This window comes from Spinacia oleracea, chromosome 4 (genome assembly GCF_020520425.1).
Source record: "Spinacia oleracea cultivar Varoflay chromosome 4, BTI_SOV_V1, whole genome shotgun sequence".
Lineage (NCBI taxonomy): Eukaryota > Viridiplantae > Streptophyta > Magnoliopsida > Caryophyllales > Amaranthaceae > Spinacia > Spinacia oleracea.
In genome coordinates, this window is record NC_079490.1 from 6,352,705 (window position 1) to 6,366,932 (window position 14,228).

At 34.7% G+C, this 14,228-nt stretch overlaps 2 protein-coding genes across 2 annotated transcripts; one reads left to right on the plus strand and one right to left on the minus strand.

The window, feature by feature from the left end:
* Positions 1-188: 188 nt before the first annotated feature.
* On the minus strand, positions 189-9,910 carry LOC110792938 (protein AGENET DOMAIN (AGD)-CONTAINING P1). Its single transcript, XM_021997758.2, has 3 exons — positions 9,309-9,910; positions 1,673-2,125; positions 189-621 (listed from the first exon to the last, which is right to left on the minus strand). Exons 1-3 carry the CDS (start codon positions 9,732-9,734, stop codon positions 601-603), a joined length of 900 nt encoding a protein of 299 aa, XP_021853450.1. The 5' UTR covers positions 9,735-9,910; the 3' UTR covers positions 189-600.
* A 1,352-nt stretch (positions 9,911-11,262) lies between these two features.
* On the plus strand, positions 11,263-13,572 carry LOC110792922 (pentatricopeptide repeat-containing protein At3g22690-like). Its single transcript, XM_021997743.2, has one exon. The coding sequence runs from the start codon at positions 11,283-11,285 to the stop codon at positions 13,296-13,298; it is 2,016 nt and encodes a 671-aa protein (XP_021853435.1). The 5' UTR covers positions 11,263-11,282; the 3' UTR covers positions 13,299-13,572.
* Positions 13,573-14,228: the final 656 nt, after the last annotated feature.

Here is a 14,228-nt window from a genome sequence, read left to right on the forward strand (position 1 = left end):
GTCCAATTGTATGTAGAGCTAGTCGAGTCTGATCCAGCCCGAACTGGTTCTATTGGCCAGGCCCTATATACGGTGTAGTTATACGGGATTACGGGGTGTGGCCCAGCCCAACTTCCTCGGGCCACTCTTTTTTATCCTGAATCGTGGTTTGTCGCATGGACTAAGTCCAGAACCAGAAGTATGATATCTAAGACAAAATCAATAATCTGTTATTCAGATTTTACAACAGAGAAATGAATGCAACTTAGTTACATGGGATTTTCAATTAATGAAAAAGTCGAAAATATACACAAAAATATCAGCTAGGGAAGAAGATGCCACAGCTAACAGATAGTCTACATTACAACCATTACAATTCGGGCCATCAGACCCGAACCCCTACAGACATTACAACAGAGATCATATTAAGTGAGGAGCCATTTTACTAATTAACCTCCAGCAAATCGGCAAAAGTGAGATGTCAAATCTATAATAGAACTTCATGTTCATTCCGTGCATGGCCTTGAAATGACTATGAACAAAATAATATTTCAGATTATAAATACAACGGTTACTTACTCATGGATCAGTTCAGCACACTCTCGAGGTAGACCAGTCTCTTCAACCTGATAAGTCCAGGGCCTGCAAAATGAGTTCGGTAATATATTAACTTCCGGTAACAGAAACAGTTAAACTTGTTTGAGCAAATATGTGCAGCAGTAGTGAAGCTAATGGGTTAGGGTCAGGTTGGGCCAAAGTTAAATGGGCTGGGCCTAATATGATTTTAAACGGGGTAGGCCGGGCTATACTCAGGCAAAAAACCAAACCATGTAAAAATCATAGTGAAGATAAAACTGCAATCAAAACTCATCTATATCAGTCCAACTCATATGGAGAAGCATAATACATAGTCCCATTCAGCCATTAATAACCAAAAAGAACATACAGCTACATCGTATATTCAGCCTGTAAAAATCATAGTGAAGATAAAAGTGCAATCAAACTAATCATCTTCTAATTATATCAGTCCAACTAATATGGGAAAGCATATTACATAGTCCCATTAAGCCATTAATAACCAAAAAGAACATAGGTTATATGCGGATATGCCTCAGACTCTGTTTAAGTAATGTGATGGTACCGTATTTAACCAAAAATAAAAAACAAAAAGAATATACACCAACATCGTAAGCATATAGTATGAAGGAATCTGGAACTCCTCTTCCGAATTTCCAAGTGAATGGAACTAGGAATTAACCAAGCTTCCTTTTCTCTGTGAACGAGTACACAGTAACGAGAAATAAGGACTTGCAGTCAAATTAATCGAGACTGCTCAACCTCTTCCATGCAGCAGCATAATGAAAATGAATGCAAAAAATGTTTTACACCGGGGAAAAAACTTTGCCAACAATTCAGTATAACTGTTACTACCTTTGTTTCATAAAGATCTTTACGTTACTATTTGCACAAATATTAAGACAAAAATGGAAAAGTTGATTGAATATAATAAAATATGGATAAAATAGGAGAAATGTGTAAAAAGACTGGTGAATATAAGAAAAAAAATGAATAAAGTAAAAGAAAGTGGAAAAATGTAGATATCGTGGGGTAAGAAGAATAAGGTAGTAATATTCATGTTCAAAAATAGAATAAAGTAAAGTGTAAAGATCATTTTGAAACGAAGGTAGTATACCTTAGAAACCATAACCCATTTCCCATCAATCCAATCTTGATGAACCCTCAGTTCGTCACCCTTAAACTCCAGTTCCTCGTCCGTGGTCTTGAAGAAAACTAGATATTTTGAGTGATCAAGGACTTTGGAAATTATTCCCACCCACCACCCATCATTATAAAGGGCATCAACTTCTTCAAACTCCTTGAAATTGTCAACTTTTCCAGCTTTTGGAGGACATGGCCTGATATGCAGGGCATCAACCTCTTCTCTCACAAACTCTTTATCATCATCTGTTTTTAGATCCCTGTATTCTACAAGGAATTTGTTCTTACCAATCACCTCAACAACAGATGCGGCGAACCAAGCACCCTCGAATCCATCTTCATCACTGCTTACTTCAATTAAGCTTCCTTTGATGAAAGTCTTCTCTTCTTTCTCCTCGTGAATCTTCTCTTCTGTTGGCCGCACTGCCTGTTAAAGTGTCAATTGTTGCAAAATAAACTTTCTTATAATCAGTTTACTCTAGCAAATGGAAACAAAAACAACTCAATAATCATGCATGGAATCTGATAAAGTTTTTGCTAATCCGGTTATCACAAAAGAAGTAGCAAGAATTATTTTCATAGATTTTATATTCTGCTCATATTTGAGTGACAATGTTTCAGATAATCCAAGCACAACCCAAATGGAAATACATGGCTTTATTCATGAGCTGCTGATATATGGAAGGCTCTTGCATATGATAGATGCTCAGGAAATGAGCCAACTGAACTCAAGCCTGACTGCTGTAAATGAAAATAGCCATATCTTAAGTTAAATCTAAGAAACACCTATCTCAAATTTTTAGTCCAACTCGTTAGGCCTTCCACATTCGGAATATCATTAACCATATAGGACCATTTAGATCTCAGAAGCTCTTAGACATCCCTAAGATGAACATTATTGATAATTGATATGGAATCATTTGCCAAGTCTTGGTGTAGCCTTCAATCCAGAAAATCACTAAGACAAGGGGCCTCAAGTTCACCCTCTGCCGACATATGTGCTGCACTTCCATGCCATCCTCTTTGAGAGGTACTGACTGGACTCGTTGGCAGGCGGAATCAGTTGTTATAGTGAAACTAAATGAGAAGCAACGGAAGAACGTCGGGAATACCCTCACTTTACACTTTATTGTCAAGGTTCAGGGGAAAATTTAGCTACGTATGTTCTGTCTTAAATTAGCAATGAAATATACATGTGTTGACATATGTTTACCTAGAAATGAGCATATATTATATCATGCCTTAACGAACATACATCTTGATTCGGAATTTGTACCAAATACCTCTCTATGCAGTGATGCACGTACACACTTATATGATAGATATACTACAGATAAGTGCTATGATATACCTAGCTATGATATACCTCAACCCAACATCTTGTGATAACATAGCAACAACTACTCCCTACATCCCAAATTACTTGACACACTTTGACTTTTTTGCACAATTCACACCTCACTTTGACCATCTTATTTTTTTAATGTATGAAAACAAATGTTCCAAACAAATGAAAATATGGGCCAGTGTGTCCAGTCAAAGTGTGTCAAGTAACATGGAACAAAAGAAGTAGCATACTATCTCTCCTATTGAATAAACCTAACAAATACATCTAGATACGCTGCGCACACATATATGTAGTACTAGTGCATTCTTATCGGTTAGCAACATACATAACTAAGAGTGCCTAGAGAAGGCACAAGAAACAAGAGCAAAGGGATGCTAGGAAGGGGATAAGGTCTAACATAGAAACATCACACTTGTTAAAAGTAGAAAATGCGGATGCTTAAAATCAACACAACAACTAGATCACATATCAAATCCTATTTATTACAAGAATTGATATTAAAGAGGTCGTAAAGCATTGACAAACCCAATCCCTAAAAGAGGCTATTGTTATTTCATAAAGCTTTTGCAAAGAAACATTGCAAAAGCATAGTTTTCATACTCCTAGTGATTGTAAACTATACTTCAAAGGCCAATATACAAAAAATACTCAGCTAGCAAAATTTATGGGCTTGTGGTGCAAGATCTATTACATTATACTAAAACAGACACCAGGAATGACACGTGTCACTTCCTAGTGCAACTTTTTTTCCGCCAAAAAACCCTTTTGGAAAAACATATCTACTTTATTTATTATTTACTTTCTCTTTTTTGTATAAACTACTATTTATGGAAGAAAAATACAGTATAAGATTACAGAATATTACAACATTAAACGATTTTGGTAATATTTTAGTCAAATCGACATATCAATTATAGAAAATATATTTACTCAACATTTTGGTCAGATTAACATATTAAGCATATCAAATATTTTGGTCAAATTATCATATATAACATCTAAAATATATAATATGTACGAGTACGTTTAAGATTTATTAGTTACGCATTAATTAGCTTCAAAAGATAAATATTTCAGTTAAATATTTTATAAAAAAGCTAGTCAAATACTCCCTCCGTTCCATATTTATAGTCCCGTTTGACCAAAAATACAAATTTTAAGAAAAATGGAATACATTACATAAAAAATGGAATAAAGTACAAAGGATGATTGAGTTGCATGGAAAAGTGGAATAAAGTACATGGAAAGAGAATATAGTACATTGAAAAATGGAATATAGTACATGGGTGGAGTTTTTAATGCATTTTTAATTAATATAGTACATGAGAAAGTGGGGACCTTAATAGCCAAAATTAAAAACATGACTATAATTTTGGGACGTCCGATTTGGAAAACAGGACAATAATTTTGGGACAGAGGGAGTAATAAATTTTGAATATCCGTACGTGTACGAGACTTAATCTAGTAATAAACTATATACAAGGTGGAGTGGTCACCATACCAAGTTTAACAAGTATAATAACTACACAAGCCCAATGAAGGTCAAAGCTAAAAATATGACGAGAACAAGTCTCACAAGATAACAAGGAGTGGGGATAACCAAATTAAGGAAATTAACAATATTTCAACCTCAACGGAGCTTTAAGGTTATGACAAGTCATCAATAATTGAAGCTTCCTCATAAAATCTAAAGAAACTTCGGCGAAATGCATCCTCCTTAAAACCCATGCAAGTAGACCTTATTCAACATTGGTTATGTGAACCATTAATGGTAGACCCAAAGTTAGCACATCGTACCTCTACTATGAATGCAACAAATTCGGCTCTTATGCAACAAAATCATAGCCTTACGCCCAAAGGGAAAACCATGACTCTTACGATACAACAACAACAACAAAACCTTAGTCCCAAAATGATTTGGGGTCGGTGTTTAAAAAAGCGCGCTTAAAGCGCTGAAGCTCGAAGCTCAAGGGCAAAGGGCTTAATCAGGTCTGAGCGAAGCGTTTGTGAAAAAGCGCACTGAAGCGCAATTAAGCGCATGAAGCGCAAAAGACGTATGAAGCGCGCTTTTTTGAGCTTCATTGAAATTCTTCTTCTTTTTAAAGTTTTCACATTAAAAGCTTTTTTTTTTATATGTTGTTATTGTCTATTGGACCACATCCTATTAATCCTTAACAATAGAAAGTGGGCCAAGAGTCCAAAAGAAAAGAAAAAAAGAAGATGACATATCCTTTTGGAAATAGCATAGCATATTTGTTTCCTAGTGGATATTACATGATAAACACTATGTTATATTCTTTATTTTGTTAAAACAAAGAGCAATAGGGAAGAAAATCTGATATTTATGTGTTTTTATCTATAATGGTAAAGAAACCTTGAATTCTTAAAAAGTGCGCTTCACTTCGATGAAGCTCGCACTTTGCGCTTAAGCTCTAGGACTCATATCGCTTTAGTGCGCTTTGCGCTTTTTTAAACACTGGGTTCGGCTAACATGAATCGTCATAGGAGATCGTCATTGTAACCAAATCAAACAAGAAAAAAGCGGGAAATTATACGAATAAAAAATGAAGAGGAAGAAAGTGGAATTAATGAAACTATATATTACATAAAATTATTATAAGGGATAATATAGTTTAAAACAAATATAAGTAAAATAAGCACATTTTAAAATAGCATTTAAAAAAACAAAAAAAACAAGGAAAAATAAAAGAGTCAAAATGGAAGATGTATAAGTCAAATGAAGTCATCAACATATATTTTCTCTCTTCACTCTGTCCTATCCAACGTCATATTCTCCTCAATCCCAATTAGGCTCATATCATGCTCAATCACCTTCCTCCAAGTTTTCTTAGGTGTTCCCCTACCCCTTGAAATTCTATCACTTTTCCACCCTTCTAGCCTCCTAATCGGGGAATCGCTTGATCTTCTGCTTACATGCCCAAACCATCTTAAACGATTTCCCATCATCTTAAACTCAATCGATGCAACCCCCACTTTCTTCCTAATAATCTCATTCCTCAAACGATCCATTCTTGTATGGATAACAAACAAAAAAACAAAGACTTGATTTTTCAATTAGCCGTGTAGATATTCCATTCGCTCATCTAAAAGGATAAGAAATCAGCCTTTATTGAACTTACTTATGTATTCATAGAATTGCTAGTCTTACGTTTAGCTTGACATATAACTTGCATGTAATTGACCTATAATAGTATGTTCACCACTCCACCCCAAAAGCTCTGTTAAAATATGTTCTCCTCAACTAATTTAAATAAGTTGAAACAGAAATAAGTGTTTCTCACAAACATAAGCTAAGTTAAAAATAAAAACAAATTCAACAAAAAAAAAGGTTATTTTAAGCAAAACACAAGATAAGGCTCTTTTTTCCTTAGTAGAAGTATGTATAGACTCCGTTTTATTCGACTTATTTTATATGAACTCGTCTGAACTAACTTATCTAACTTGTCCAACATAATAAATTATAGCTCGCATCTATGCTCTCTAGGACACCAACAATTAGTCCCAAATGATTAGGGGTCGGCTAATATGAACCGTCCGTGAAACATGAAATAAAAAAGTAAAAGTTTATGTTAAAGAGAGTAAACACATAAAATTGAGAAAGTAAGGATGAGATTGTGAGAGTAACGAGACATGAAAAATAGGGAACAAAAAAACATGGTCGGTTTAAACAAAAAAGACAAGGATGCTAAAAATAAAATAAAAAAGGTTTGCAATGGAAAATAGAAAAACAAGTCATGTTAAGTTGGCGGTATATATTATCTCCCTTCAATCCGCTCTATCTCAAGCCATATTTTCTTCAATCCCCAATAAATTCATACTGAACTCTATCACCCTCTTTCAAATTTGTTTTAGTCTTCCCCTACCACTCACAATTTCGTCAGTTTGCCACTCTTTGAGCCTTATAACCAACACATCATTTGGTTTTCGTCTTACATGGTTAAACCACCATAATCGATTTTCCATCATCTTGTTCTCACTCGGTGTAACCCCTACTTTCTTCCTAATTACCTCATTCCAAAAGCAAAGTTTTCTTGTATGGCGACACATCCAACGCAATATACGTATCTTCGTCGCATTCATCTTATGAGTGTGACATTGTTTCAGAAGTCCCAACTCCCAACCCAACATTATGTATCATATAACATGCAAGTCTAATTGGCATAGAAATTCCCTTCGGTCTATAGGGCATGCCATAGAAACCCCGTAGCACTCTTCCAACCGGGCAACATCTCCGACCAACCCCCCTTCCTTTTTAATAATAGATCCTAGATATCGGAAGAAGTTTGCACCTTGAAAGTCCTCCCATCAAAGGTGGATCGTCTCTGCCTCCCTCGCTAAACTTACACTCCAACGTTCTATCTTACTTCTGCTCTACTTAAAGCCACGGGATTCCAAAGTATGTATCCACAGTTCCAACTCACTTTCCACGCATTCTTTTGTCTCATCCACATGCACCATGGTATACTGGAATTGAACTTGTCAATTAGTTAATAATAATATAATCTACAAACAACATGCACCTTGGCATACAGTTTTGAATTGAACTCTTCAATTCGTCCATAACCATGTCAAAAAGGGAAGGGGTAAGTGTGAATCATCTATGCTCTCTATGCAATGTAATTTCACACATATCCTCAAAGACTTTTTGCATGTTTTCCTTTCACATTTTGTCATTTGACTTAGGGAATTATCACCCAATATACTTAAACAAAAAAGAAAAAGGAACATCAAGTACTCACAAGGTACCCTACACTACAATTTAATTCAAATAACACCACCTTAAAGTACTCCCTCCGTTCCACAATGATGTTCCAATTTAGAATTTTGACACTATTCATAATTGAAGAGAATCTTCTAAATTATTTCTTAATACATAAGAAAAAACATATTCATTTGGGGTGTTGTTTGATTTGATTCAATGAATACTTTAATAATATCAAAATTTTATAATTTTTATTAATGCAGAATTAGAAATAAGAACGATGCAAAATGTGCATTGGCAAACTTGAAAAGTGTAAATTGGAACTATCATAAGAAGTAATAATATCAAACACAATTAGAAAGAAGTCAAATTCAATTAAGAAACCCAATCCGACTTGATTATGACACCATGGTGGGAATATTAAAAATACATATCACCAAAGTGATTCCACCATAAGCTAGGCCATCAAAATGTTATAGGGAAAAGTAATGATCTCGACTCTTAAGTGCACAACCTAATTTGACTTTTATTATAAAACTACAATAATTTTCAACCTTTATCCAAGTATTGGTTGAGATGAGCCTAGCAAAAGTGTGTTTTCATAGTAAATCAATATAGTTTCTACTAAATAAATGGTCAAACTTATCAAGTTTTGACCCCAAAATCAAATATGCCCTATTATTATGTATTGAAAGAAAAAGATTAGAAAAAGAATGGTGTTTCTTTAACCCATAAACGAGAACAATGCATAATATTTTCGGGGAAATCTGAAATGATAATGGCTTGCGTCCAATGCAAGTGGTCTTTTGGAACTATTTATGTGAATCAAGTCTATTGGTACGAACAAACCAGAGATTCTTATTGGTGCCAACAAATAAGTGTACCAATACTTAGTTTGTATCAATTGTGCACTAATTTAGTACCAACGAACATACTCCCTTTGATTCGATTTAATGGTTACACTTTAACTTTTCACGCTTGCTAATGTAAATATGGTACGATAAAATTAAAGAGAGTTTAAAGAGTTACAAGAGAGTTTGATCCCAAAATACATCCGAAACGAACCCCGGAGGTTGTTCAAAATATTCAAAATTAATACTCCGTGTCTTTAATTTTGTATTTGTAAAAAAAGTACAAAATTTTGATATTTCAAAGTACACATCGAGACGAATCAAAACCATAACACTATTATTTCCTTATATATATCACAAATAAACATCAAATTAAAATTTGTAAATAGTGTCAAAAATCAAATGTAACCATTATATCAAAACAAAACAAATGGGTAGTTGTTAGTACCAATAAAAGTTGTTTGTGTCCAAAATTAACACAAGCCACCATTGATTTAGACAACCCTATATTCAATTTAGGGTTACAAATGCACTACCCATAATTAAAAATTATATAACTTGATATTTTGAAAATATCACAAATCCAATCCAATAAGATCTCCATTGTTCTATACTATGGTACAATTAAAAAAAGAATTAAAAAAACACTTAATTCACAAAAATTAAACAATAAAAAAAAAATCCATACCTCATCTTCCAATGGAGGTACCCAATTTCCATGAACCCACTCTCTATGGAGCCGCAAATCTGAGTCCTTGAACTCATGTTGGTCTCTTGTAGGTCTAAAATACACAGAGTATTGATTATCTTGAAGAACTTGAGTGATCACACCTTCCCACCACCCATCATTATAGGAAACATCAACTTCTTCATCCAATTTAAAAACCCTATTGATTTCCCTTGGTGCAGTTGGTCTAATCTGTACCAAATCGACCTTCTCTTTTAGAGGGGTTGATTCATCATCTGCCAACAATGTCTCATATTCAATCAACACTTTCTTGTCATTTTTTGCTGGTGCTTTAACCACTGTTCCACAGAACCATGCCCCACGAAAACCATCTTCATCTATGCTGATTTCGACTTTTGCGCCCTTTTTGAACTGGAAATCAGACATGTCTATCAGTCTATGTATGCTGGGTTTTGGTGTAGAAAGCAGGGGAAAACAGGGGTGTTGAAGTGAGATTGAAATACAAAGAGATTGAGGGTTTGATATAGAGTTGAGGAGGGAGACAACTATGGGGTTATTGTGAAATGAGGGTGTTGGAGAAGAGTGAGGACCAAAGTAAGTTAGGGTTTTAGTTTTTGCTATTTAGGGCAATAGTCAAATCATGTTCTTTTGGACTTGTTTTTAAGTTAATTTTAAGTTTAGCTTGGTTCAGGCCTTCGGTCCTATTTGACCCGATAATAAAAAAGCCCAATAAGGTATAGATATGAAATAGTATAACACTACAAGAAGTATGATAAGGCCAATTACAAAGTGATCTGGTACGATAAATCACGTAAAATTGAGTTAATTTAGGCTAATGGACGTAAGCACGACATGACACAATGAGGGCACACGGGCTTCGATGGTCCTCTCAAAATTTTGAGCACGACATGAAGCTAATGGGTTTAGAATAGGGTAGGCTTATTTGAGGTCTAAGGTTTGTGGACTTAACACGAAACACGACCCACAACCATCTTTAAGTTTTACTCTATAATACATTTCTATTTAGATACATTTGGTCCATAAAACCAAGGTCTTTGACCCACATTTCGATTTAGATTGGGAAAACCAATCTCACTCTTAAGTACTTCATCTGTTCTTATTTAGTTGACACACTTTGACTTTAGCAACATTCATACATCATCTTTTGTCCAAATTTTGTTGCTTATGCGTAAAATGAAATATAGTCATGTGAAATCTTGCTAAATTTGTCTTACTAAATATTTTTTAAAATACTAACTTTTTGTAATTTTTCCTTTTACATAATTAAATGGATTTTTTTTCCATTTAACACCTTAAAAAAAATAGTTTTTGTAATTAAACACCTTACTTATTTTTTATTATATTTAAACACCTTAAAAATCTAAAAATTTATAAATCAACACCGCTTAACGATTTCCATAAGAAAAAAAACGTTGATTTTTAATCTTGCTATAATTTCCAAATCATAATTTGATGGTAGAAGGAGTTGTTTACCACCATATCATGCCTTGGGAACTTTAGCATAGTTAAAAACTAATGTTTTTTCTAACAAAAATCGTCAAGTGGTGTTGATATCTAAAAAATTTCGTTTTTTAAGGTGTTTAAAAACAATAAAAAATAAGTAAGGTTAAATTACAAAAACTAGTTTTTTTAAGGTGTTAAATGACAAAAAATCCTAATTAAATATATTAATAATAATAAATTATATTTCGTATATTGACAAATGTAACTAAAGCAATGTGTCAACTAGATAAGAATATGTAAGGATAGTATTAGACTATTAGTCACACATCCAAACTTATAATGGTTGGAAGATCCAGAATTAGCCTGACCCTTAAAAATAACATCTTGGAAGTTAAACGGTAAATTTAATTTGGCGGGACACTTTTACCGCGACAATAAGTTTGAATATTTATTAGTTGAAGTCTTACACCAGAACACAAACACACAGTTCTCAACCAGCTGCAAACACCCATGAACATGGCAAGGCAAAACCTGCCTTTCGCCATTAAATCTGCATTAAAAACCACAATCAACTCCTTAATTTTAGAAACCCATTTGTCCAATTGCCAAAATTTGTTCCAATTCAATGAAATCCTTTGTCAAACAATCTCCACCGGCCTTATAAAAGACACTTACGCCGCGAGCAGAATCCTTCAATTTTCGGCAAGTTTGTCGTTCGCTAATCTTGATTACTCTCGCCGAATATTTGATCAGCTTGAGAATTCAAATGGGTTTATCTGGAATACCATGACGAAGGCTTATTTAGTCAGGAATTTGAATCAGAATGTCATCACTTTGTATAAAAGCATGCGATACTGTAATATTAGTCCTGATAGTTATACTTATCCTATTCTGATTCAAGCTTGCTCTATTCGGTTTCCAGAATTAGGAGGGAACGCGATTCATGGGCATGTATGGAAGATGGGTTTTGATTCTGACATCTATGTGAGGAACACACTGATCAAGATGTATGCTGTTTGTGGCTCTATGAGAGATGCACGCCAAGTGTTTGATGAAAGTCCTGAGTTAGATTCAGTTTCATGGAACTCAATTCTAGCAGGGTACATTCAGAGTGAAGATTTAGAAGCAGCCAAAGAGCTGTATGATCTGATGCCGAAAAGGGATATATTTACAGCAAATTCAATGATTGTTTTGTTTGGTAAATTGGGTCATGTAGCTGAAGCACGCCAATTATTTGATGAAATGAGAGAGAGGGATAAGGTTTCATGGAGTTCTCTGATCTCGTGTTACGAGAAAAACGAGTTTTATCAAGAAGCTCTATCTCTGTTCAAGGAAATGGTGACTAATGGAGTTCTAATGGATGGGGTTGTTCTTTTAAGTAGCATTTCTGTATGTTCCAACTTGTATGATCTTCATTCAGGAAGAATGATTCATGGGTTAGCTATCAAAATCGGGGCTGATTCTTATGTAAACTTACAGAATGTCTGCATTCACTTATATGCTCGATGTGGGGATATAATGGCTGCTGAGAAGCTGTTTCAAAGCAGCCAGAAGTTGGATCAGGTATCCTGGAACTCGATGTTATCTGGGTACATGAAGTGTGGGATTCTGGAAAAAGCTCAATCATTGTTTAACATCATTCCAATGAAAGATGTAGTTTCATGGAGTTCAATGATATCTGGGTATGCTCAACATAACCAGTTTTCTGAGACCTTGAAATTGTTCCAACAAATGCAACAAGAAGGGAAAATTAACCCTGATGAAGCGGTGTTAGCTAGTGTTGCTTCAGCCTGCACCAACTTAGCTGCACTTGATCAAGGAAAGTGGATTCATTCTTACATGAGAAAAAATGGGATAGAAATTAGTGACATTCTTGGTACTGCTTTGATAGACATGTACATGAAATGTGGATGTGTTGAAAATGCAGTAGAAGTGTTTCATGAAATGGATGACAGAGTGGTTTCTGTTTCTGTTTCTACTTGGAATGCTATCATTCTTGGTTTAGCCATGAATGGATTTGCTGATAAAGCACTCGGGTTTTTCTCAGAGATGATAAACTATGGTGTGATTCCGAATGAGATAACTTTTACAGGAGTTCTTGGAGCTTGTCGCCATATGGGATTAGTTGATGATGGGCAACACCATTTCAGGTCCATGGTTAGAGATCACGGTATAGAACCGAATGTGAAGCACTATGGATGCATGGTGGATCTTCTTGGACGGGCGGGTTTTCTCAAAGAAGCAGAGGAACTTATAGTGAATATGCCAATGGAACCTGAAATGACCACTTGGGGTGCACTTCTTGGTGCTTGTAAGAAACACGGTGATAACGTTATGGGAGAACGGGTTGGAAGGAAGCTTGTTGAGCTGCATCCTGAGAATGAGGGGGTTCGTGTAATGTTGTCTAATATCTGTGCTTCGAAAGGTGATTGGGGTGATGTACTTGAGATCTGGCAAAAAATGGGAATGTATGGAACAGATAAAGCTCCAGGATGGAGTTTAATTCAAGGCAATGGATATTCTTGATCCATGTCATATAACAAAGACAATACAAGCAAAATACAGGAGTAAACCTGATCAACTATAGCTAGGGGTGTAAGTGGATTAAGAAAAGTCCAAAGTCCAATCCAATCCAGTCCAAACTTGTCGGACTGGATCGGACTTGTAAAAATTTGGATCGGACTCGGACTCGGACTCAAATTACCAAGTCCAATTATTTTTGGACTGGACTTGGACTCAACCTTTTGTAGTCCAAAAATCCAATTAAATAAAAAGTTTTATGATATTATTTATAGATAAACATATGCACTTTAAAAGTTTTGTGAAATATGTGATATTTGGGCCTTTAATAACTATGTGCAACAAAAAAAACAACCAAAATATTACATTCCATATAAAACCCACATCAACCTCTTTCTCTTTGCTTTTCTCGTCGGTTGTGATGGTTGATTATTGAGCTTTAATATATTTTAAAATTTTGTTTTTTTAAGAACTATAAACTTTTTTTGGCCAAGTATTTTGATGTGTAAGACATATTGTTATTTACAATTATATCTATTGCTTAATGGCTAGTTATTTAAGCTTTATGGAAGAGTCTTGTCGTTATAGGTATTAAAACATTTCATACCCAATATTTAGTACTCGTACATTTTGTTTTATGTGGCAGAAAAGTTAGTCGGTAGCAATATTATTTGCATTATGATCGAACCATTTGAATTTACTTTTTTATATAAAAAAATTTAAAATGAAGTTTCTTTTCTAAAAAAAAAATGGACCAGATTGGACTGGATTCGGATTCAAGAAACTTTTCATGGATCGGACTCGATAAAAGTTTGGATCGGACTCGGACTCAAATATCCAAGTCCAAAAAATTTTGGATTGGATTTGGACTGCAAAATCCAGTCCATCCAATTTACACCCCTAACTATAAACCAGCCCGACCCAACACGAAAAAGT